Source organism: Bos indicus, chromosome 18 (assembly GCF_029378745.1).
Source record: "Bos indicus isolate NIAB-ARS_2022 breed Sahiwal x Tharparkar chromosome 18, NIAB-ARS_B.indTharparkar_mat_pri_1.0, whole genome shotgun sequence".
In the NCBI taxonomy this organism is placed as follows: Eukaryota; Metazoa; Chordata; class Mammalia; order Artiodactyla; family Bovidae; genus Bos; species Bos indicus.
The window spans coordinates 22,757,981-22,784,603 of NC_091777.1; the positions used below are offsets into that span (position 1 = coordinate 22,757,981).

At 40.3% G+C, this 26,623-nt stretch overlaps 1 protein-coding gene across 4 annotated transcripts in view; it reads left to right on the forward strand.

The window, feature by feature from the left end:
- FTO (FTO alpha-ketoglutarate dependent dioxygenase) overlaps positions 1 to 26,623 on the forward strand; it is a 424,275-nt gene that overhangs the window by 141,925 nt on the left and 255,727 nt on the right. For all 4 annotated transcript variants that reach the window (XM_070771936.1, XM_070771935.1, XM_019979409.2 and 1 more), the window contains 2 exons: positions 4,062 to 4,205; positions 25,770 to 25,849. In XM_070771936.1, coding sequence (XP_070628037.1) covers positions 4,062 to 4,205; positions 25,770 to 25,849 — 224 coding nt within the window. The remainder of the gene's footprint in view (positions 1 to 4,061; positions 4,206 to 25,769; positions 25,850 to 26,623) is intronic.

Sequence of the window (26,623 nt, forward strand, 5' to 3'; positions counted from 1 at the left end):
GTGTGAACTGAGAGAGCATACTATGTTTAAGTAGGCAATTTAGAACAAATGTTCATTGGATGTCATTTATATGCCAGTTGTTCAGCTGCTAAGTCATATCCAATTCTTTGCAACCCCATGGACTGTAGCACGCAGACTTCCCTGTCCTTCAGTATCTACTGGAGTTAGCTCAAAGTCATGGCCATTGAGTCGGTGATGCTATCTAGCCATCTCATCCTCTGTCACCCCTCTCCTTTTGCCTTCAGTCTTTCCTAGCATCAGGATCTTTTCCAGGCTCTTCGCATCAGGTGGCCAGAGTATTCAGCTTCGGCATCAATTCTTCCAATGTGGAGTTCTAAATGTGGATGAAACAGAAAAATGGACCCTGCATTTGAAGACCAGAGTCTAGTGGTTTAAAGTCTAGTGAAGTGTAGTTGCTCAGTTGTGTCCGACTCTTTGCAACCCCATGGACTGTAGCCTACTAGGCTCCTCCGTCTATGGGATTTTCCAGGCAAGAATACTGGAGTGGGTTGCTATTTCCTTCTCCAGGAGATCTTCCCAACCCAGAGATTGAACCCGGGTCTCCCACATTGTAGGCAGATGCTTTACCCTCTGAGCCACCAGGGAAGTCTAGTGGATTAAAGTCTAGTGGAGTTTAAAATGTTCCATTTCTAGTAATCAGTGATGAACATTCACAACTCCGCTGGAAGTAAAGCTCCACTGGGCATAGGTCTTTGTTTCATTTACTGATAAACCCCACGTGCCCAGGTCAGCACGTCGTTTATTGTAACTGCTCAATAAATATTTCTTAGATGAACTTTTACATGTTTTTATGTAGGTGTGGGACAGTTAATGTAGGTGAATCATAGGGTGTGCCTTCTACTTCCTTTACTTGTCTCTCCTGTTTATTCCAGCCATGTAATTCTCTTTCCAGAAAAAATCAGTCTTGAGTTTTCTTCCAGAAATATTATTAATATATGCACATATACACACATATATGTGTATGTGTTTTTTTTAATACAAATTATAGCCTATTCCTTTCTTTCTCTTAAAAATATAGGAGATAGTTTTCTATCATTGCATGCCCATATTATTTTTAGTGGCTATATAGTGTTTTTATTGCCTGAACATTTCATATTTTATTAAACCAGAAATTTATTGATGGATGTTGAAGTTATTCTGATCTTTTGCTTTTATAAACAGTGCTCTAGTAAATAGCCTCCTTCAATTTGCAACCTCTGCAAGTAGGAATTTTAGTATACATTTCTAAAAGTGGTATTGTGGAATTCCTACAAATTCAAAGGTTTTTAAAAATAAAAAAAAATTTTTAATAATAAAAACGAGTTACATTTGTAATTTTGATAGGTATTGCAGATAATCTTCCATAGAGAATATGAATGTGCCATTTTGCTCCACTCTTACTAACATTATATTTTATTAAAGTGCTTATTTTTTTCTGATCTAATAGGTGAAAAATATCTATTATGGCTTTGTTTTGTGTGTTTGAACGTCTTTTTATATGTTTACAAACTCCATTTTATGTCTTCTGTCTTTATAACTTTTGCCCATTTTTCTCCTTGATTATTGATATTTATCTTTCTGATGTGTAGAAGTTCTTTATATGGTTAAAAAAAAGTCCCTGGCCAAGCTTGCTTGTTTATATTTCTGTGTTAATTATAGAGTCAGCTTGTCTAGGACCAAACCCAGTGAACTAAAAATCAATCCTGTTGGTATTTTTATTGTGTTTATGTCAAATTTATGGATGACTTAGGGAGAACTGGCATTTCCGTAATGTTTCACCTTATTTCTCAAGAACATAATATGTCTTTGCATTTGTTTGAGTGAGTCATTATGGTGATAAAGGATACTGTCTTAACTTTTTCTATTAACTTTCCGATGTTTTCCTATTAAAATATGTTGGCTTTGAGATAAATCTATATTGTATCATGTAAAGGAACTAGTCACCTATTGCTCTTATTGAGGTTTTTATCATGAAAGGATGTATGTTATCAATTATTTTTGTGTATCTGGTGACTCATGTATTTTTTGTTTGTTTTCATCTATGAATATGATGAATTTTAAGTATTGTTGTTGTTCAGTCACTAAGTCGTGCTCAACTCTTTGCGACCCTGTGGACTGCAGCACGCCAGGCTTCCCTGTCCTTCAGTATCTTCTAGAATTTGCTCAAACTCATGTCCACTGAATCAGTGATGCTGTCTAACCATCTCATCCTCTGCCACCCTCTTTTTCTTTTGCCTTCAATCTTTCCCAGCTTTAGGGTCTTTTCCAGTGTGTTGGCTCTTCCCATCAGGTGGCCAAAGCATTGGATTTCAACTTTAGCATCAATCCTTCCAATGAATATTCAGAGTTGATTTCCTTTAGGATTAACTGGTTTGATCTCCCTGCTGTCCAAGGGACTCTCAAGAGCTTTCTCCAGCACCACTGTTCAAAAGCATCAATTCTTCAGTGTTCAGCCTTCTCCAGCGTCCAACTCGCATATCTGTACATGATTGTTGGAAAAACCGTAACTTTGACTAGATGGACCTTTTTCAGCAAAGTGATGTCTCTGATTTTTAAAATGTTGTCTATGTTTGTCATAGTTTTCATTCCAAGGAGGAAGCATCTTTAATTTTGTGGTTGCAGTCATGTCTGCCGTGATTTTGGAGCCCAAGAAAATAAAATCTGTCACTGCTTCTACTTTTTACCTTCTGTTTGCCGTGAAGGAATGGGACCAGATGCTTGACCTTAGTTTTTTGAACGTTGAGTTTTAAGCCAACTTTTTCATTCTCCTCTTTCACCCTCAAGAGGCTCTTTAGTTCCTCTTCACTTTCTGTCATTGGCATGGTATCATCTGCATATCTGAGGTTGTTAATATTTCTCCCAGCAATAGACTTTTGCATATTAAATTATCCTTCTACTCCTGAAGTAAGTTCTACTTCGTCATGTTATTCTTGTAAAATGCTGCTGGATTTTGATTCTTTTTCCTTATATAGATCTTCCTCAACTTTCAGTGGGATTATCTCACAATAAACCCATTTTAAGTTGAAAATAGCATAAGTCAAAACTGCATTTAATACACATAACCAGCCAAACATCATTGTTTACCCTAGCCTGCCTTAAACCTGCTTGGAACACTTACATTAGTCTGCAGTTGAGTAGAGTCACCTAACACAAAGTGTATTGTAATAAAGTGCTGAGTATCCCATGTAATTTATTGGATATTGTACTGAAAGTGGAAATTAGGATGATTTGTTTGCATAGTGAGTAGTTACCAGTGTATTGATTCTCCACCCTCCTGATCACGAGGCTCACTTGGAGTGGCTGCTGCCTAGCATCACAACAGTACTTTTCTGCATACTGCTAGCCCCTGATGGGACCAAAATTCAGCATCAAAGTATGGTTGCAACTCAATGCATATTGTTTCACACCATTGTAGAGTTGAAAAATCATTAAGTTGAGCCATAGTTAAGTTGGGGACCGTCTATACTATTAATATATTTAGAAATTATGCATTGGTTTTGGATGTGAGACTGGTGTGTGTGTGTGTGTGTGTGTGTGTGTGTGTATTGGATTTGATACATATTCTTGTCTTTATGAAAAGAATCTGGACACTTTTTTGTGTTCTTGAACAATTTACAATTTATTGAAATTGCACTCTTCTTAACTGTTTGATACAATTTTCCTTTGCAACTCTCTAGTCCTGTGTTCCTTGACTTCTTTTATACCTTCTGTGGCTTTTTAAGTCATTCTACCTCTTCTGGGGTCAATTTTGGCCATTCATATTTTCCTGAAAACCTATGCAGATTTTCTGATTTAGTTACATGAAACTGAACAGAATAATCATCTTTAATTTTCTTTGATACCTGCGGTTATTTCCTTACCACTTTCAGATTCTTTTATCAACAAAACAAATTAATGACGTGTTAAAATATTTTAAAGAATGTGTTTTTTTTTAAATGATGCAAATAGAATATATAGTTCACTTATCCATATTTTATTAAAACTTCAGTTATTCTTAAGGTAACTATGAAATTCAGAACTTTAGATGAAACATTCCTGACAACTCTCTTTTCTTTTGACAGGCCCTGAAGAGGAAAGTGAGGACGACCCTCAGCTTGAAGGCAGAGATCCTGATATTTGGCACGTTGGTTTTAAGATCTCGTGGGACATAGAGACACCTGGTTTGGCGATACCCCTTCACCAAGGAGACTGCTATTTTATGCTTGGTAATGCAAGGATCAAAGCTATACTGATGCTCTAGTGTCTTAAGTTTTAGATTATTGGGTACATATTTTGCATATGTCTTTTGAAGTAAACTTTGTAAGTTTTTCATATGATAATGAAGCTTCTACATGTAACTTGATTTTTTTTTTTCTTTTTAAGATACTGCTAATTTTAAAAGTTGCTTTTCTTTTCATTCTTAGTGTTGATGGCGTTCCCCAAAGTACTAACCAGTTTTCAAGATTTTTTTCATCAGAGCTACTAAATCATCTCAATCACCTTATTAATGTGAAGTTTAAAAAAATATGTCCCTGTCTCTGTAGGTTTTTAGTGAAAGTTTTTTCTAGTTTTGAATTTAGTTTCCTCTCAGGAACAGCTGGCCTGACAACACAGCCTCTTCCTCTACTCCCTGCCCCCTACTCCCTCCCAAGTTCCGCTCATTTCCCTCACTTAGTTCTCTGGGAAACAATATTTCAGCCCTGGTCAGCCTTGCTGAAGCTACGAAGTTTGGGGAGTTTGGAGAGCTTCATTTTTTGTTTCTTACTCTAAGTTTTTTTTTGTTTTGTTTATTTTTAGACTTTCTGTTTGCTTTCTGATGCACAGCATGCAAACATTATCCTTTTTTTCCTTACAGAGCCTCTTAGGGTTTATTTTGTCCTTGGCTCTCACTCCTAATTATTTTGGGGTTAATCTCACTCTTACCTGCCTAGGGGAATCTACTCATGTGTTTGGTTTTAGAGCCAGGAACATCAAGGCTCAAACCCAGTGTTTATAATAAGAATTATCTCCCAATAATAGAGTGTCTGTAGAGGGTCCTCTTTGTGCTTCGTAAGTTTCAGGAGATACTGGAAATGGATAACACTTGGTCCTTGCTTTCTAGGAATTATGAGTTTGGGGTAGCCATTCAGTCATGACCTCACTAAATGTTTTCCAAATTTCATTCATTCACACACTAGCTTCAAGTTTCTTGCCATATTCCTGTGCTACCCATACTAGTATTGTTGTTGTTGTTTAGTCAGTAAGTCTAGTCTGACTCTTTGAGACCCCACGGACTGCAGCATGCCAGGCTTCCCTGTCCTTCATTGTTTCCCGGAGTTTGCTCAGATTCATGTCCATGGAGTTGGTGATGCTATCTAACCATCTCATCCTCTGTCATCCCCTTCTCCTTTTGCCTTCAATCTTTCCCTGCATCAGTGTCTTTTCCAGTGAGTTGGCTGTTCCCATCAGGGGGCCAAAGTATTAAAGCTTCAGTTTTAGCATCAGTCAGGGTTGATTTCCTTTAGGATTGACTGATTTGATCTCCTTGCAGTCCATGGGACTCTCAAGAGTCTTCTCCAGCACCACATTATTACTTATGTAATATTTCTCTCTAGATAAACTGTTTTTTTTTTCTTGAACAGAAATGAGTTTATTTTAGGTGATTTTATATCTGAAATGGAAAACCAGTATCACTTAACATAGAAGAATCGTACAGAGTGAAAGTAAAGTCATCTTAGTATCTGGTGCTTTTGTTTCCTGAAGACTCTGAGACTCAGGCCTATTCTGTCTTCAGTCACTATTAGGGAGAGGTGTTAACCCAATCATGGTACCAATTTTGGGCTTTCTCCTTTGTGGCAGCAGGAAGATTGGAAGATCATGATGCAGGGAATTACTTTCTCCCAGTGCGATTCAGTAGTAAATTCTTAAATTCTTTTCGTGGAGGAGTCCTGCATTTGTCGCACACTATTCTTCTGTTGTTGTTCAGTCATTAGGTCGTGTCCAACTCTGCGACCCCAGGGACTGTAGCCTGCCAGGCTCCTCTCCTCCACTGTCACCCGGAGTTTGCTCAAATTCATGTCCGTTGAGTTGGTGATGCTGTCTAACCATCTCATCCTCTAAGTAAGCTCCAAATCTCTTGCCTTCTATTTGCATGTTGCTTTCCAGTTTACAGATCAGTTTTGCATAAGCCATCTCAATCAGTCTCCAAACAGTCTTGCTAGGGAGATGGTGCAGGGTATCAATCTGTTTTTAAGTAATTTGCCCAAGGTCACTCAGTTCGTGTGAGGCAGAACAGAGGGCAGTATGTGGTCGCGTGTTTCTTATTCGGTGCTTTTCTTGCTCTCAAAGGGACCATTTAGATTTGATCCCAATTCATTGAAGATGTCGAGGTGGGAATGCTTTTAGGGGTAAAGTCATCTCTTATCTGCCCTGCTCCTGCTTATCTCAGGATTTGAGTTTCTATTCTCAAGTCTTTGCCCCATCGTTGAGCATCATTTATAGGTAAAACAGATTATTATTTCATTTTTTAATATACCACCCAGACGTGGATATTTACCATGAATATAAATAGGTTGTCATTTCAGCCAGTAAATCACTTTCCTTTTGGGTACTCTGAGTTTCTATTAATATTTTGCATCTTTAAAAGAAATGGGAGTCAGAATAGTGCTATTTTAAATAGCTTTATTAACTTTCTATGTATAAAAGTAGTAAATGACATTGTAAAGGTTCAGCTACTTTCCATTTATTTAGTAACATCTCATGTTTTCTTTTCTGATTGAAAAAGCAGTATATGCTCATTGTAGAGAAAAGAAACTCTGAAAAGTATAAAGTGAAAAGAAGAAAATAAAAATCAGGTTCGTGCCTATTTCGGTATATTCCTTTTCAGACTTTTTCAACATGTACATAAATATGTACCTGGAATGGCAGTTGTTGGTGTCTTAGTGACTAAGTCATGTCCGACTCTTCTGTCACCCCATGGACTGTAGCCCCCCAGGCTCCTCTGTCTGTGGGATTTCCCAGGCAAGAATAATGGACTGGGTTGCCGTTTCCTACTCCAGGGGCTCTTCCTGACTCAGGGATCGAACCTGTGTCTTCTGCCTTCTCAGGCGGATTCTTTACCACTGAGCCACCAGGGAAGCCCAGGAATAACAGTAGTATATGAATAACAGCTATGTTTACTGTGGACTAATGACAAGTCAAGCCTTCTGTGAATCTTCTCAGTAACCCTGAGAAGTAGATACCAGCTCTGTTGAGAAAGAAGATCAGGTTAGATTGATGTAGTGACTTAGCCATGGTTACACAGTGGGAAAGAATCATGGATTGAAACTTGTCACTTTAGCCCACCTGTGCTCTGATACCCATGTCAGGCCATCTGGACCCTGTACCTGGAGGCCTTCTGCACCCCTGTCCAGCACTGACCCCTGCTCTGAGCTTCTCTGCCTTACCTGAAGGTTTAAGACTTAATTGTTCAGAAGGGCAGAAAGGAAGGTGACGATGGTGGTCTGTTTGCTTCTTTCTTTTCCAGTTCATTTTTTAAAACTTATTTATCCGTTTATTTATTTTCGGCTTGTTGCTCTATGTGGGCTTTCTCTAGTCGTGGCGAGCAGGGGCTACTCTTCATTGCAGTGCGTGGGCTTCTCATTGTGGCTTCTCTTATTGGAGAGCGCAGGCTCTAGGGCACATGGGCTTCAGCAGTTGGGGCTCCCAGGCTCTCGAGCATGGACTCAGTAGTTGTAGACCATGGGCTTAGTTGCTCCGAAGCATGTGAGATCTTCCCAGATCAGGGATGGAACCAGTGTCCTCTGCATTGCAAGGTGAACTCTTAACCGCTGGACTACCAGGGAAGCCCTCCATTTCTTTTTAAAGTTATGTTTTTCTTGGCTCAGAAATTACATTAAAAATGAAAATATTAAATAATTGCATTGTCCTTTTAACTTATAATGAATATACATTTTTATAATATACATTGGTTCCAGTTAGCTGTTGTAGGTGATAAAGGAAGATAGTTGTCATTTTATAGCAGCTGATATCTGAGACATAACATCTAGTTCTGATTTCCAAACTCCTGCCTTCAGATAAAGGTGAAGTAACTGATAACTTAGTGAACTAGGCCAAACATAGCATGCTGCACCTCAAGTTTGTGCTTGGAATCTGTTTTCTTATTAAGATGTCATATTCGATTTCTAAAATGACTTGTCCCGCATCTTCTCTTAGGCTAAACAAAACAAAAATAAAAGCAACCATGGTGGAAAGCCACCTTTTCTCTTTACTTTTTAAAAGCCAAGGACTCTAAAGAACCCTGTCCCGGGATCCCTGCCCTGTGCTGATACCTGAAATCTGAACTTCATAGCACTTTTGAAAAGGAAACAGTTTAGCTCAATTTATAATAATATATTGGTCTGCAGAGGAAGTGCAGACCAAACCCTGCTGTCTCAAGTCAGTCCTCCAGGGGTGTCTGATGGGGAACGTGCCGGGTGCCTGTAATAAATCCACTGCCTGTGGAATTGAGTGAAGGCCCTGCTGGCAGTGCCTGAGGACACGCTTAACTGGGGTTGTCACGGTTTTACTTTTAAATTGGAATCTTTGCCCTAATCTCAGAGTTAGACATGACCAGATTTGCAAGCAGATTTACAATTTTCACTAATTTTCCAACCAGGACTTCAAAACACACTTAGAGAAGAAAAAAAAAATACACTCTGGTCTTTCTCAGAATGGGATGATTTACTTTGCCACAGATGTTTTCCATAGACTGAAGGCAACCAGGGAGTTAGGGACTTAAAAGTGGCTTGGAGACAAACTGTGGGTTTGTTTTTTGTGTGGAACCGATTATACAGTTCAAGGGACATCAACCAAATCATGTTCATTAAGCCGGAGCCGACTGTAGACGTGGGATGGTTCAGGACAAAGGTGAGTGTTAGATAAACATTTTGGACAAACCTCCTCCCCCCACCCCTTTATTTATTATTTTTCACATATCACTCTTCATGACTCTGTTCTCTCTACTCTCTTTACTTTTGTTTCCTTAAAACCAACTACATCTCATTTTCACATGTCATTATTGTGCCAATTAACTATTTTGAAGCTTCGATTGCCAAGTAAAAATTGCACGACAAAAAAGAACAGCAATATAAATTGAAATGCACAGTATCTCCTTTTTGGGTTGGCGTTCCCTCACCAGCAGTTTAGGATGGAATAATAGAAAGGCCAGGTGACTTTCAGGTTCAGGGTGGAATAAGAGAAAGGTCAGGTGACGAGCTTCCCTCAGGTTCCCCTCTTGTCTGTGGGCTGTGCGTTGTTAGCACCGCTCTGAGCCTCTGCCTCCAGTGAAAAGCTGGTGCTTCATGACATTTGCTTCCCAGGGTTACTGTGAAGTCAAATAAAAAAGTATAGGGGACCTGTTTATAGGGCAGGGATAGAGACGCAGATGCAGAGTGGACTTGTGGACACAACGGGGAAGGAGAGGCTGGGATGAATTGAGAAAGTAGCACTGAAATGTATACACTGCTGCTGCTGCTGCTGCTGCTAAGTCACTTCAGTCGTGTCCGACTCTGTGCGACCCCATAGACGGCCACCCACCAGGCTCCCCCGTCCCTGGGATTCTCCAGGCAACAATACTGGAGTGGGCTGCCATTTCCTTCTCCAATGCATGAAAGTGAAAAGTGAAAGTGAAGTCATCCAGTCGTATCCGACTGTTAGCCACCCCACAGACTGCAGCCAACCAAGCTCCTCCATCCATGGGATTTTCCAGGCAAGAGTACTGGAGCGGGGTGCCACTGCCTTCTCCGAAATGTAAACTCTACCATGTGTGAAATAGATAGCTAGTGGGAAGTTGCTCTATAGCACATAGAGTCAGCTCAGGGCTCTGTGATGACCTAGAGGGGTGGGAGGGAGATTCAAGAGGGAGGGACACGTGTATACGTTTGGCTGATTCACTTTGTTATATGGCAGAAACCAATACAACATTGTAAAGCAGTTATTCTCCAATTAAAAAGAAATTTAAAAAGAAGTATCGAGACTTCCCTTGGTGGTCTAGTGGTTAAGACTGAGCTTCCAATGCAGGGGACCTGGGTTCAAGTCAATCCCTGGTTGGGGAGCTAAGCTCTCACATGCTATGTGGCAACAACAACAACAACAACAAAATATTAAAAGAAATGTAAAACATTTTTTAAACAGAGAAAGTTTATGGAAAGCGCTTTCTGAATTACAACTTGAACATGAGGACTCGTTATGAAGACCGGGACCTGGGTCATGGTGTATTGGAGAACCAGTGAGGGGAGGCTGCCAGAAGAGTGCTGAGTGCTGGGTTCTTACCTCGCTCCATGCCCTGAGCTTGGCCGGCTTTGCACCTAATCGTTCCATGTATATATTTCTGTAGCCACATAAAGGAACTACAAGGAAGGGAAATCTCCCCAGTTGATTCTTGCGGCTGGGAAGAGTTGCCATCTGGCCATTGTTGAATCAGAGCTCTGTGGTAACCGCAATCTTGCCTTGGTGGGGGTCGCATTTACTTATAGAGCCTGACCCGTGGTTTTCTCCTTGATGAGGTTCACCTTCTCTGAAATACCTATGGCTTCGAGCAGCCAGAGCTGGTGCACTGTGAGCGTTTGATGTGGTGTAACCTGAAAATGTGCCATGCGTCTACTTCGGGAGTCAACACGAGCAGCGGAGTTGGAGTTTGTAGCTCTGTGAGCAGGAAGAACAGAGGCCTCTAGGAGTTTAAAAGTCTCTTGACTGGGGCTCTTCTGGGGCTTCCCGTGGAGACCATGGTAGCTTTGTAAATCCTCCAGGTGTCTGTCAGTCCTGCCCTGTCTTAGACCTTTTGTTCATAGGAAAAGGCTTGTGTTATTTTTTCCTCTGACCCCTTTCCCTCCCTCCTCCAACCTCTGACTGACCAGCTGAAGCAAAAAAGACCTCTAATATATGGCTTAATCATAAATTCTAAATAATTATACTTTATTACCTCTCATGGGTCTTGAAATGTAGGTGCTACATTCTGCTTTCTGCCGAGGCAAGGGAATAATACAGAAACAGTAGTAAATTATAACTTCAGGCTGCAGTCGTAAGCTTGAGGAATTGCCATTTAAGTGGAAAGTGCTTGAACAGCCCAATGAGCAGCTGTCATGTCTATTTTCACTCTGAAACGTAGGAACATGACAGTATAGTTTCCGCTGCTTGTCCAATGTGAACTTAGCGTGTTCTCCTTCCCTGCTCAGCAACCGCAGTATCTGCTTCTTGCTGTTCACTTTTTTTTGCACGGTTGAGGATGTGTCTCTCCTGAAACTTTTTGCTCTAAAATATGCCCCTAAATGCTGACATTTTCAAACTTGGGGTTTCTGACTTGATATCCCTGGTGGCTCAGATGGTAAAGAATCTGCTGCAATGCAGGAGACCCAGATTTGATCCCTGGGTAGGGAAGATCCCCTGGAGAAGGAAATGGCAGCCCACTCCAGTATTCTTGCCTGAGAAATCCCATGGATTTCTGCAGTCTATGGGATAGCAAAGAGTTGGGCATGACTGAGCAACTAACACATACTTTACACACCAGATTTTTTGGTCTTCAGACAAATTGGGGAGAGGACAAGGCCAGTGTCATAGGCTCTGAGAATAGGAACCTGAGTGTGTTCCTACGTCCTTGGAAGGATCTGCCATGTTCTTATCATATCTAGTCTTTTTGTTTATTTCTGTAGTATTTCTGTTGTGAACTTTACTTGAAGTATATGTGATGAGTACCTCCTGAGGGCCAGGCACTGAGCTGGAGGCTTTGATATATTTTATTTATTTATCATAACAAACCTGTGAGGTGTGTATTCGTCCCCTTCTAGTCACCTTTTTTTTTTTTTCCCCAGAAAAGAAAATTGATGGGAATGGACTGCTAGTGGGTAGTATATGGTTTCTTTTAGGAGTATGAAAATACTCTCAAATTAGTTTATGATGATGGTTGCACAATTCTGTGAATGCACTAAAATGCAGTGAGTTGTATATTTTCAATGAGTGAATTATTTGATACGTGAATTGTATCTCCATAAAGCTCCATAAAGTGAAAATGTTAGTTGCTCAGTCGTGTCTGACTCTTTGGGACCCCATAGACTGTAGCCCACCAGGCTCCTCTGTCCATGGGATTCTCCAAGCAAGGATACTGGTATGGGTTGCCATTTTCTGCTCCAGGGGATCTTCCCGACCCAGGGATCGAACCCAGGTCTCCTGCGTTGCAGGCAGATTCTTTGCCGCCTGAGCCACCAGCACCAGGAAGCAGGTATGTGAACTGTATCTCCATAAAGCTCCATAATGGAGAAGGCAATGGCACCCCACTCCAGTACTCTTGCCTGGAAAATCCCATGGGCGGAGGAGCCTGGTGGGCTGTAGTTCGTGGGGTCGCTAAGAGTCAGACATGACTGAGCGACTTCACTTTCACTTTTCACTTTCCTGCATTGGAGAAGGAAATGGCAACCCACTCCAGTGTTCTTGCCTGGAGAATCCCAGGGACGGGGGACCCTGGTGGGCTGCTGTCTATAGGGTCGCACAGAGTCGGACACGACTGAAGTGACTTAGCAGCAGCAGCAAAGCTCCATAAAACCCCATTTTAAAAAGGAAATTGAAGCTCAGAGAGGTAAAATCACTTGCTTGAGGTGACATATCTAGTGAAGCTTATGTTTAAGTCCAGATTTTTCTGAGACCAAACCTATTCTTTCTTCCATGGAACTATGCTAGCTCTACTAATTATATCGTTGTGGAATCTTTTTCTTTAAAAGTGTGGGAAAAGAATATTAGTTGACCAACTAATAGATGAATACATATATATTCTCACTGTTAAGGATTCAGATAATATGGAAGTGCATAGAATAAAATGTAGAGGTACTCTTTTATCTTCTGTCTGTTCCTTTTATAAGCATTAACATAAATAGTTATGTAGATATATTTATGTTACGGCTGCTTTTTTAAAAAACACAAATGGGACAGTACAGTATTGTGTTAGTTGAGTACCTAGGCTTTGTTGGACTTAGGAACTAATTGGCCTTCAGATTGTACTCTCAGAACAAAACTCATTTGTATGTAGGGGACTTATTGTGTGTTAGTAGGTACATATGTGTATGTGTGTATGTGTGTGTATACTACTTAGTTTTTTTAACTTAATAATATGTCCTGGAGATTTTTTTCATGTCAGTACCTCATCCATATTATTGTTGGTATTATAATAAAAATAATATATGTACTAGGAAATAAAAATTTAAACAGTGGAGGTTGATCTAAAATGGAAAGGGAAAAAAAAATAAATAAAAAATAAAATGGAAAGGGGGAAACTTTGCCACCTACCCCCAAGTTCCATTTCTTAGATGTAACTACTTTTCACTGTATTCACATTTTATTCCTTAGGCGATTCTTTCCTGCTTAACTGTTAAAATATCTTTAATACTTCAGTTTTTTCATTTAACAACTTTAAGGCCTGTCAGTCTTTCATGAAGAAAAATGTGGGATTGGCTCTCTTACACTCTCAACTCTTCCTAACTTTTGTCACTTGATGTTTATTTTTAAGTTTTTTTTTCTCTTAATTGATCAACTTTATACCAAGACATAGATGCTCTCACTTGACTTCTGGTATTTCAGCCATGTCATTGCTGTCATATTTTTGAACTATATAATGTTTACAGGCTCATCTGTAATTTTGATGAGGGGACCATGCTTTCTCTGTATGTCGACAGTGTACAGTGTGTGTTATTAATTGTGCTTATGTGTGTGTTATTAATTGTAGAACCAAATGGAGTGACTGGACTCCTGCGTAGAAGGTCTCATCCACTGTAATCACTAAACTTACATCAGTTGAAAGAACATGCTGCAAATGTCAGGTCAAGATTTCCGACCTCACCAAAAGCTCAGGCTCGAGCTGCCTTATTGAGGTGGTTTTGTGTTCGAGCCATGGCTTTCTTGTTGCTTAGTTCTCCCTCTCTCCCTGGCGTTCATCACTGCCTTTCTCTGTCTTTACTGACTGGAGAGTCATGCCATGGTGCTGGCTCGATGCTATTAGATGTTGCATCGTATGACTTAGTTAATGTTTTGATAAACACTGCCTTTTTCAAACACATCTGACACAGTTTTACTGAGATTGCTTCTCATTGCACTCCTAGGAGAATTCCGTTGTCACTCAGGTCCTGTGTCTTCGTTCTTTTTCTGGAATTTTCTAAGAATGCCTTCTGACTACTATATTTTAGATTCCCCAAAATGTGTACCCTCTCCAGGACCCACCACAGTACTTTGAACATGGTAGGTGCTTTAATAAATATTGAATCAATGAGTGAAATTCCTCTTCATTCATGGCAGTATAGGCAAAAGGAAATATTTATTCTATCCTTAAAAGCTCCTGGCTGGAAAAGGTTTTGAAGACCCCTGCCAAAACAGATGGCCATTCATCTTATATTCTGGGATCTCTAGAGACAGCTTTTAGAATCTTCCATGACAGTCTATTCCTTCAGTGACCCATGCTTTACTTCCTCATAACTAATCCAGATAACAATGTGGCATCATAGAATTTTCCAAATGACACAGTGTCTGGATCAATTTGTACGTTCTCTTTCACGTTTTTTTTTTTTTATAAGAACACCATCAAAGGTAAAAAAAAAAAAAAAAAGTGCCTATGTGTTTTTTTTTTTAAGCTGAGGATGAATAATAATATTACTATGAATTATGAAGACCTTTTAATCTCTTATGGTTCATTCAATCAGTCATGTGGTATTGAGATAATTCTCTATACGGGTTGGGTAGCTGGAGTGTTCCCCGTTGAGTGGCAGTCTCTCTCTCTGTCTCTTTTTAAATATTTATTTATTTACTTTTGGCTCTGTCGGGTTTCAGTTGCAGCATGTGGGATCTCTCATTGGCTTGCTGGCTCTTCATTGCAGCGTTGGCTCTCTGGTTGTGGAGCTTGGGCTTCGTTGCCCCACAGCGTGTGAGATCTTAGTTCCGTAGCCAGCGATCGAAAGGAGTCTCCTGCATTGGACGGTGTATTCTTAACTACTGGACCACCAGGGAAGTCCCTGGCTGGCAGTCTTCCTATGCCCTCTTTGGCTATTGGGTTATCTCTACAGCATAATTCATAAAAGTACAGGCTATGGGAAGGAATTTTTCAGGCTTTTAATTTGATTGCATATACTGTGTATGCTCTTTGCTCCTTCTGTAAAAACAGTGGGAGAATGACCATGAATGAAACCTTCAAAAAAATTTATTTATTTAATTGATTTTTGTTGACTGAGCTCAGGACTAGACCAGGAATGAATCTGACTTTTCTTGAATCAGTCAGTTCCTGCAGCAGATTTCAAGCCCAATGTCCTCATTGGGCTTCCTTGGTGGCTCAATGGTAAAGAATCCGCCTGCAATGCAGGAGACAAAAGAGACACAGGTTTGATCCCTGGATGGGGAAGATGTCCTGGACAAGGAAATGGCAACCCTCTCCAGTATTCTTGCCTAGAGAATCCCATGGACAGAGGAGCCTGGCAGGCTGTAGTCCGTGGGGTTGCAAGAGTTGGACATGATTTAGCGACTAAGCCACCGCCACTACTGTGCTGGCACTATCTATACCCCCATTAAACTGTCTCTGTGGAATAATTCTTCTAGGCCCAATAAACATTTCAACTTTTTTTTTTTTTTTTTGACACAGTTCGAGGCTTTCAGGATCTTAGTTCTCCAACGATTTCTGGACACGGCATCAAAAGTGCCAGGAAATTTCCTACAAATTTTAAAAAGGTATAAATTATCGTCCTTAGTTCATTATAGTGACTTTGTTCTAAAACTGATCCTGGCATACCTCTTTCCCCTTACATTTTCATATTGTTCCCTCCACCTAGTTATATTTTCTCCTTCATTCTAGGTACACGTATAACTCACCTATTTAGGGTTGACATTAAAAAAATTTAATAGCCACAGTGACAGTGACACCAGCCATTCAGTGTGGTTGCCATAACTCTCTTTCCCTCCAGACTGTAGCAATTGATATAGCAGTCTTATGTCACCTATTAGAGCTAAGGTTTTTCAGAGCCACTATTAATTGTATTTCTGTACTGTGCACAGCACTTAGTGCCTTGTACAGAATAGGAACTTGCCGAGTATCTGGAGAGAACAGCCTTATTTCCTCCCTAAGTATTAGCCAGAAACCTTATCTTGGGCTTCTGTGGGGGCTCAGGTGGTAAAGAATCTGCCTGCAATGCAGGAGACCAGGGTTCAATCCCTGGGTCAGGAAGATGCCCTGGAGAAGGTAATGGCAACCCACTCCAGAATTCTTGCCTAGAGAATTACATGGACAGAAGAGTCTGGTAGGCTGTAGTCCATGGAGTCACAAAGAGCTGGACATGACTGAGCAACTAACACTTTTGCTTTTTTTTAAAAAAAAACTATCTTCAATTGCCAATGGAAAATCAGATATTGAAATAGGAGTGACTAAAGAAAGTAGTCAAAAGGTGTTTGAAGGAACAGAACTGAAAAGTTTAAGTGGCTATTCCAGTTTCATTCATTAGCTTTACTTGGAAGTTCTGGGGCCTGGAGTTCACTGGAGCAGTGGCTTTGTATATACAAAGTGGGAAGAGAAGAGACTTCATTCAAGTTTTCTGTTAACCTAACCTTCTCATCTCTCCATTTCCATGATCCCCTCTGCCCTTCTGTCTCATGGGAAGAGTTGCTACCAGGATGAGAAAAGGCAGCCCTTCCTAATGTGGGATTAAAGTTCCTTTTGCTGATTTAGAAATCAAGAATGAATGATTAACCTCAAGAATGTATTCTCTTCTCAGCCCAACAATAAAATAAGCATTCCATAAAAGTTAATCTTAGAAAACAAAGAGAGAGAAAGGTGTGTACCCTGAGGTCATCTTCACCTCTGTACTTGTTTCTATAAAAGAGTTTTCAGTCCCCTGGAAAATACACTGCAAAAGATGTATAAAACGAACCAAAGCTCTTATTGCCCTTACTGATTTCAGTGTTCTTTCATTTCTTTTTGGGGAATGAATATCTCTTTTCTGAGGACCTCTTCATTGAGCATTCCCTTTTGCATTTAAAAAAGTCATCATACTTACTGTTTTATTTTTTATTGTTAAGTACAAAAGTAATAATGTATGCTATCCAGTCAAAGATGCTGTGAAGGACTTCTCTGGTGGTCCCGTGGTTAAGGATCTACCTGCCAGTGCAGGGGACATGGGTTCCATCCCTGGTCCAGGAAAATCCCACATTCCACAGGGCACCTAAGCCCCTGTGCCACAACTGTGAAGCCTGCGCTCTAGAGCCCGTGAGCCACAACTACTAAATCCGTGAGCTGAAGCTACTTAAATCTGCACCCTAGAGTCCGTGCTCTGCAAAAGAGAAGCCACCACAATGAGTAGCCCATGCACTGCAACTAGAGAAAGCCTGTGTGCAGCGATGAAGACCCACCCAGCCAAATTTAAATGTATAAATAAAAGAAAAAACCAACTCCCCAAAAAACAATCAATTTTAAGATGTGCTCTAAATTCAGAGATGCTAAAAATGAAATATTAGAATTGATGCTCACTGTAAAGAATTTGTAAACTATAAGAAAGTGTAAATTGGATAACAAAAATACATCACATAATGTGACCACACAGAGCTAGCAACATTCATAACTATTTGATGTGATTCCCTCTTGCATTTTTTTCCTATACCTGGGAAAATATGTTTTCCCAAATATGGGAAAATTAATATCAGATTATATGGTATTAGATATAATGTTAATATGATATTAATATCATTAGATATGATGTTTAGAAAATTAATATATTAGATATGTTTGGGAATACCAGGCCACCTTACCTGTCTCCTGAGAATCCTGTATGCAAGTCAAGAAGCAACAGTTAGAACCGGACATGGAACACCAGACTGGTTCAAAATTGAGAAAGGTGTGCATCAAGCCTGTATATTGTCACCTTCCTTATTTAACTTATATGCAGAGTACATCATGTGAAATGCCAGGCTGAATGAATCACAAGCTGGAATCAAGATTGCTGGGAGAAATATCAACAATCTCAGATATGCAGATGATACCACTCTAATGGCAGAGAGCAAAGTGGAACGTAAGAGCTTCTTGATAAAGGTGAAAGAGAGTTAAAAAGCTGGCTTAAAACTCAGCACTCAAAAAACAGATCATGGCATCCAGTCCCATCACTTCATGGCAAATAGATGGGAAACAATGGAAACAGCAACACTCTTTATTTTCTTGGGCTCCAAAATCACTGCAGATGGTGACTGAAGCCATGAAATTAAAAGACGCTTGCTCCTTGGAAGGAAAGCTATGACAAACCTAGACAGTGTATTAAAAAGCAGAGACATTACTTTGCCGGTAAAGGTGAACATTGTCAAAGCTAAAGTTTTTCCAGTAGTCATGTATGGCTGTGAGAGTTGGACCATAAAGAAGGCTGAGTGTTGAATAATTGATGCCTTCGATTTGTGATGCTAGCAAAGACACTTGAGAGTCCCTTGGACTGCAAGGAGATCAAACCAGTCAATCCTAAAGGAAATCAAGCTTGAATATTCATTGGAAGGACTGATGCTGAAGCTGAAGGTCTAATACTTTAGCCACCTGATGTGAAGAGCTGACTCGTTGGGAAAGATCCTGATGCTAGGAACGATTGAAGGCAAGAGGAGACGGGAACAACAGAGGATGAGATGGTTGGATTGTATTACCAACTCAATGGACGTGGGTTTGAGCAAACTCCAGGAGACAGTGAAGGACAGGGAAGCCTGGTGTGCTACAGTCTATGGGGTCACAGAGTCGGACACGACTGAGCACCTGAACAACAGCAACAACAATAATGTGTTATATCTTGTTTTTTTCCCAATAATTTTTTGTCTTTTTTCTCCAATGCTTATATATCTTGAATATTTTTCCTTATTAAATATTCCTCGAAAATGTGATTTTAAAAAATGGCTTAAATAGGAGTCCTCTACTTTTGTCATGCCATTTATTACCAGTGCCTTGGTATCAAGTATATCTCTCTGGTGAACATCTTTGTACCTAATCTTTATCTGCACCTATAGTTATTTCTCTAGGAAGAGTTACTAGAAGTGAGCCACCTGAGTAAGGATGAGAGTGTTGATAGGTAAAGACTGTACATATTGCATGGTTAGACTGTTCTTCAGAATGTTCTCAGTTTGCCTTCCTACCTACAGTGTATGAAATGTGTTTATCAGTTCCTTTTACCAACCTACCTTATTGCGCCCTAGGCAACACCAGGCATTACAGTTAAAAATGTTTTCTCCAATTTAATGAGTGAAAATAACATGCTGTCGTTTTAAAGTACACTTACTTGTTGATGATGTTGAACACTTTCCGTGTTTTCATGGCCATTTGTATTCTTCTTTCTATTACTATTTATTAGCTGATCATCTTTTGCCCATTTTTCTGTTGACATATTATTGACATGCATCTTGATGCTCACTTTATTCACCTCTTCTGTTCTTTTACTGGGCATTAAAAAAAAACAAACATACTCTTTAAAATTTTTGACTTAGATTTTTTTAAACAATTCTTAAAAAAAAAAAAATTTTTTTTTTTTAAATTTTTGACCCTGCTGCACAGCATGTTGGAGATGGCAATGGCACCCCACTGCAGTACTCTTGCCTGGAAAATCCCATGGACGGAGGAGCCTGGTAGGCTGCAGTCCATGGGGTCGCTAAATGTAGGACACGACTGACCGAGTTCACTTTCACTTTTCATTTTCATGCATTGGAGAAGGAAATGGCAACCCACTCCAGTGTTCTTGCCTGGAGGATCCCAGGGATGGGGGAGCCTGGTGGGCTGCCGTCTATGGGGTCTCATAGAGTCGGACACGACTGAAGCGACTTAGCAGCAGCAGCAGCAGCACAGCATATGGGATCTTAGTTCCTGATCCAGGGATCAAACCCATGCCCCTTGCATTGGAAGCCTAAGGTCTTAACCACTGGCCTACCAGGGAAGTCCCTAAAATAAATTTTAATATAGAAAATTTTTTAGATGAAGTGTACTTACTTTCATTTATTATTAATTATGTTCTTATTTCATCACTAAGTCATGTCCAACTCTTTGTGACCCCATGAACTGTAGTCCACCAGACTCCTCTGTCCATGGAGTTTTCCAGGCAGGAATACCTGAATGGGTTGCCATTCCCTTCTCCAGGGAATCTTCCCGACCCAGGGATTGAACTGGGGTCTCCTACATTGGCAGGCAGATTCTTTACCATTGAGCCACCATGGAAGCTCATTAATTATACTAGCATTGAATTAAATAGCCGTATTAAAATTATTTAACAACTTGTATGTTCCCTGCTAGTCTTTTTATATTGTGGTTTTAATTATTTTGATTGCCATCTTGTCAGCTAAAGTATAGGTTCTAACTGTTTGATGAAGGCTAATGATAGGGAAATGGTGGTAGTGTGTTTTCTGAGTCTTTGCATTGTTTGAGTGTGACTTACTATACCTACATGTATTCATATCTCCTTTAATGGCTATCGGAATCCTGAGTAAGGAGGTTTCCACCTTAAAGCTCTATAGATATTGTTCCCTTGACCTCTAATATTTGATGTTAAGGAGATACCTGAAATCATCTCCATTTTGATCCTATTATAGCAAGTTGTGCTTTTTCTTTGGACATTTTTCGTATTTTGTATTTAATTTTTGAATGGAAAATGTTTATGCACTTGGTTAGCCATTTTGTAGTACAGACTCAGGCCTTTTTACAACTTTGGAAAATATTCTTCTGTTATTTCTTTGATTATTCTTTCATTGTTCTATTTTCTGCTTTCTAAGATTTCTGTTCTATCTCTTTTGGCTAAATCTGCCCCTCATCTCTTATCTTTTTCTGTCACTAATTTTTGTTTTCTGTCTGAGTTCTGGGAGAATTTCTTGAGTTCCCATTCACTTGGGTGATTTGGTTTTTCTGCAGCATGCATTCTGTTGTGTAGTCAGGCTCTTACTGTTTTAAATGAAGGCAGACTTACTAAAAAAACAAATCAGCCCCAAGCAGCCTTTCCTGATCTCAGGCTGTTCCATCTTCATGATTACTTTGCCCCATTATTACAGGTGCAGTGCCTTCTTGAGTCAAGTGGCTTCTTGAAAAATTGAGACTTTTATGAAAATTTTTTCTGACCATTTGAGTAACACTTTTTCAGAAGAGGCAGTTTCTGTCAAACTGGTTCCTTTCCTTAGAACTATAGTAATTTTGCCCGAGTTTAGTAATTTTTTCCTTGCCTGTTTTTCCTTATAGAAAGAAGACTAGCACCAGCTAAGAGGCAACTTGGTGTTAAGACTGGTTCTATGAAAACTTAGTACAGATTCCTGGCTAAATACTTCACCTGAAGGCAGAAAATGCACCTTTGCAGGGTCAGATGAGAGACTTGATGAACTGGAGTGCACTGAATAACTTGTTTTTGTCTTTGGGTGGTATGGATGCTCACGGTATGAGCAAACACGGGCAGCTTTTGGACTGGGGATCGATCCCTTACCCCCTGCCTTGGATGGGGAGATCTTAACCACTGGCCTGCCAGGGAAGTCCTGGTATTTTTTCCTAATTGAAGTATAATTGATTTATAGTACAGTGCTACCTTTCTTTAATCTCATTCCTCTTATACTGTATCCAGCAGAGTTGCTTGTAATTTCTGGCATATTGAGCACCTTTCTCTGATATGGAGCACTGAAAGGAGTCTTCATTTTTTTGATATTTCTTTGATCGTCTCATTGAGAATCTAGGAATGGGGTAGGTAGAGGTCTGGGTCTGTACTGTCGTCTCATCAGGAATACTCCCTTCCCCCCTTCCATTGGCTATTAAATTCTGAAAATGTCCTCAGTCATGGATGTCCCCACATCTAGGAAAAATAAGGTCATAAATATTAAGATTGAGGGATGAGAATGGACAGGTGAGTAAGAATGAAAAGCTTCAGTGATTGTGTGAAAGTGGGAAGATTGGATTTCAGTATTGGGCTTATTTAGCTCTGGAGTGCCTTTAGCAAAGCTCCTGATTGTTACTTTAAGAAATTTGGGGATGCAGTAGCCCCTGGTGAAACACTGGACAACAAAACCAAGAAAATAAGGGCTGGGTTACATTTAGGGTGACCAGCTGTCCCAGTTTGTCTGGGTAGGGGAGAGGATCTCAGGATTCGGGACTTTGTATTAAAGCCAGGAAAGTACTGGGCATGAACTGATCACCCTAGCGTGAATTATGCCTTTGCATCTGTGGTCTCTTATATGAGATGAGATTTCATGCTACAGTGAATGTCCAGCGTTCTCTCCTTCCACTGATAGAGCAAGCAGCATTTAGCCTGCAAAGAGTGAGAGCTCTTTTTCCATTTGTTTTGTTGAATAAATTCTACAAACTCTGATTGCTCCTGAGTATAGTCAGTTTTTTTAGCTGTTTTCTGAGATAACTCTGGCAAATAGGCATTCTTTAATGTTTTCTTTCTAAAAATTATTAGGATTAGTCTTTAAAGCTGGGGGCATCTTTAGTACATCCTTTGAGATGTACAATCCATGAGGTTTGAGCCACGTTCATAGATTTAGAGTTTGAGACAAATTAGAAGTCCCACAGTGAAAATACAGGGTTCTTTCTAAAAGTCATAAAGGACTAGAGACATTTGGGAGCAATTTCAAAAGAGTCGTTTGATTAGAGAGTTGCCAAGGATTTAAAGAAAGGCACACACCCCGGACTGTTACTTCTAATGTTGTGTTTGCCACTTGGTCTTCCTTCTTAAGTGCCTTTGAGCTGCCCGTCAGCGGAACAAAAGCTCTTAAGAAATCTGTCTGTTAAGATGATTTTCTCCCTCCTTGTGATATCTTTAGAGCCCACTGTTAATAGCCGGGGAGTAATGAGGCTTTTATTTGGATAGGTGAGAATGGCATCTGTATATTTCTTAGAAATTGTTTCAGTCCTTTATGGGCATCTGGCCTGGGGAAACTCCTGCAACCCCTGCTTTTTGTTTTTGTTCGGCTTTGAATCCCCCTTCAGACAAAATAGTTCAGATCAACTAGAAATTCTCAGGTGTGTCCTTAACTGAAATCCTCAGAGGGCAAATTGAAGAGAGAAGGGTCATCCAGTCGTCTTCAGGCCGTAAGCCACACTTAAAAAATTTTTTTTTAATTTTAATTTTTTAAATTGGAGGATAATTGCTTTACAGTATGTTAGTTTCTACTATACAGCAAAGTGAATCAGTTTATCAGTTATATATATATATTCCTTTCCCATTTAGGTCACCACAAAGCATTGAGTAGAATTCCTTATGCTGTATGGTAGGTTCTCATTAGTTATCTATTGTATCATATATCTGTTATTTCTCTGTGTTACTTTTTGGGTGAATGCTGGTTATGGCCAATTTTATTTATTGGTGTCTGATTTTGTTATACTCTTTTAAGTAGTGTTGGACTTTGCTCTAGTGAGTAATTAAATTATTTGGAATAAGTTGGATTCTTTTGAGGCTTGCTTTTAAGCTTTTAGGTGGATCTTGGGCAGCCTTTCATATAGGACTTGTTTAACCTTACTACTAAGATTATGCTTTTGTAAAAACTCTTATCTGGGCCTTGCCAGGCAGTGCAGTGGTGAAGAATCCACCTGCAAATACAGAAGATGCAAGAGACACCGGTTAGTTCCCTGGGTCGGAAAGATCCCCTGGAGGAGGAAGTGGCAGCCTGCTCTAGTATTCTTGCCTGGAGAATCCCATGGACAGAGGAGCCTGGCGGGCTACAGTCCATGGGGTCGTGAAGAGTTGGTCATGACTGAGCGACTGAGGACACGAACACAAAGACTCTATCTATTATTGTCTCAGATAGTAGGAGCCATTCTGGCCGCTGAGAACACGGTGTTCTTGGCCTAATGTGAGCCTGAGGTTTCTGGAGCTTCTTTTCCTACAGCTTTCTGGAGCTTCTTTTCCTGCTTGGAGCAAGTTTTCATTCACATATGCACAGTTTAGTGTGGAGTCAAAGACTGGAAGGAACCCTTCTGCAGATGTCTCCTTGATCTCTCCCTGCGCAAGTTCTTCTATTGCAGTATTCTGCCTTACAGATCTCTGCTCCCTGGTCTTCCTACTCTTTGTCTTCACAACTCAGCAGGAAGGAAAGCTGAACACTCAGAATTCTGACTTCTCCCTCCCTACTCTGTGGCTCTGAAACTGTTTCCAGCTGGAAAGCCAGGCAATTGTAGGGCTCACCTATTTAATTTCTCTTGTATTTGGGGTTATGTCATGCTCTGTCTTCCTGTGTTTTATAGTTGTATAAGGCAAGAAGGTCAACCTTGTCATCATTCTCAGTGCTCATCACTTAGTTGTGTCTGACTCTTTGCAACCCCATGGACTGTAGCCCGCCAGGCTCCTGTGTCCATGGGGTTTTCCAGGCAAGAATACTGAGTGGGTTGCCATTTCCTTCTCCAGAGGATCTTCCCCACCCAGGGATTGAACCTGTATTGCCTGTGTCTCCTGCGTTGGTTGATGAATTCTTTGCCACCTGGGAAGCCCATCCTTGTCATGACTACTCCCTAAGATCCATAAACAAATGTCCTGCAATTGTCATTTTGTGTTTCCTCTCTTATGTTTAGAGGAAATTTTATAGGTTGTTTTTGCTGACATGTAGTTGGTCTTTGCCTCCTAATTTAAATCATTGTCTTTCTTGGTATCTTCCTAAGAAGTCTTTGTCGCTTATGTAGGAAGTCATGTGTTGCCAGGGACAGTCTGGTTCTCTTCTTATTAACAGAGGAATAGAAGCAATGCTCTAAGCAGAGGTGATACAGATTTTTGCCTCACATGTGGCATCATTTCATAGAATACACAAGAACTTGGCCATTGAATTTTCTCCAATTGCATGTGGTTTCAGGCATATTCTTTAGCTGATGAATTCACCACCTACTCCATTCTTGGGTCATGAATCTGTAGGCTTGAATTCTGTTCTGAGAGCCAAAGCATTGCAACGTGCTGAGTTGGTTGGTTTGCTGCCTGGAAAATTGTTAGGGCAAAATTGATACTTTGATTGGGGAGGGCAGGAGGCAGATTTTCAGATGAAAGATGTTCAATTCCAAAGAATACGAAAGAATTTTGGCTTATTCATAAAGCATGAGTAGAATTAGATGTATAATGAAAAAGAGAAGTTCAACCCATAAATAGTGGTGAGTGGGTATCATAAGACTACAGGTAAGTAGGGTGACCATATAGCCTGTTGGCTAAGTACAGTGCTGGTTTACGCCTGTTGTCCTAAAGTAATTATTAATCACATCCCCTTTCTCTATTGAAAGTGTCGTGGTTTTTGATGGCTTTACACCACAATGGTTTTATACCATATGACTATATATATATATATATATATATGCACACATATATGTATATCTGCTGCTACTGCTGCTAAGTCACTTCAGTCGTATCTGACTCTATGTGACCCCATAGACGGCAGCTCACCAGGCTCCCCCGTCCCTGGGATTCTCCAGGCAAGAACGCTGGAGTGGGTTGCCATTTCCTTCTCCAATGCATGAAAGTGAAAAGTGAAAGTGAACTCGGTCAGTCGTGTCCTACATTTAGCGACCCCATGGACTACAGCCTACCAGGCTCCTCCATCCATGGGATTTTCCAGGCAAGAGTACTGGAGTGGGGTGCCATCGCCTTCTCTGGTATATCTATCTATATCTATTTATCTCTCTATATAAAGTCATCCTACTTGCAAAAAATAGTTTAGATTATACAAAGTAATTGTTATATTTTTGGTTCTTGTCATTCTTCTTGAATGATGGATTTACTGTTTACTTTGTAATTTAAATACTATTTAGTGACTGATAAGTGGCGTGTTGGATGCTTTTTTCCCTTTAATTTTTGGTATTTTTCCTGCAGATGATCTCAATGCCACCCACCAACACTGTGTTTTGGCTGGTTTACCACCTCGGTTTAGTTCCACCCACCGAGTGGCAGAGGTAAGTGTAAATAAAAATGTGACTCAAACTTAATTGGATGTGACAGAAGTGGTTGCATGAGCAATTTATCATAGAACTTTGGAAGACTATTTGATAGGAAAATTGCTTCCATCTAACTAGATTTTAGCCTCTGTTTACTTGCTTTTTGAGCTTTGAGTTGTGTTGGATCCAGTTGTAAAAAGTGTCTTCACAGCCTGGGCTAAGTCTGTTTTGCTTCCTTCGAGTTGTGTTTCTTGGAAAAGGTGCCTGCAAGAGGGGACCTTGGCAGGTGTTGCTGGTTGGAGATTTTCTAAAGTGTTGGTACCTGTCAAGGTCAAGGTCAAGGTGGTGACTGGAACGAAACTGGGTAGATCTGTGTGCTTGTGCATGTGTTAGTTGTAACTGGGCTCAGAGGGTTGAGAATTTACATTCCCATTAACTTTGGGTCAGGCTTCTGGGCATGTGAATGTAAATTAAAGAGACAGTTAGAGTGGTGCCAGGGAATTTCTGAACTCCCCAGTCAGGTTCCTAACCCAGGCTTGATTGCTGAATTCTGCCACCACTTGCAGTGGCTGATAGTCAGCTGATTAGACTAGTTCAGAATAGAAAGTTAAGAGATGAGGGAAGCCCTTAGTAGTCATCCTGGGGTGTTGTGTGTGCTTGCTTAGGAAGAGTTGTAGAGAGCAGGGAGAATGATCATGAAAAGGATTACAAGTTGACCTCGTATCCAAACTTGTTATCTGTGCTTTGCTTTTATAGCTTGACTTTTCACCATACTGCAGGGGGACCAGTGTG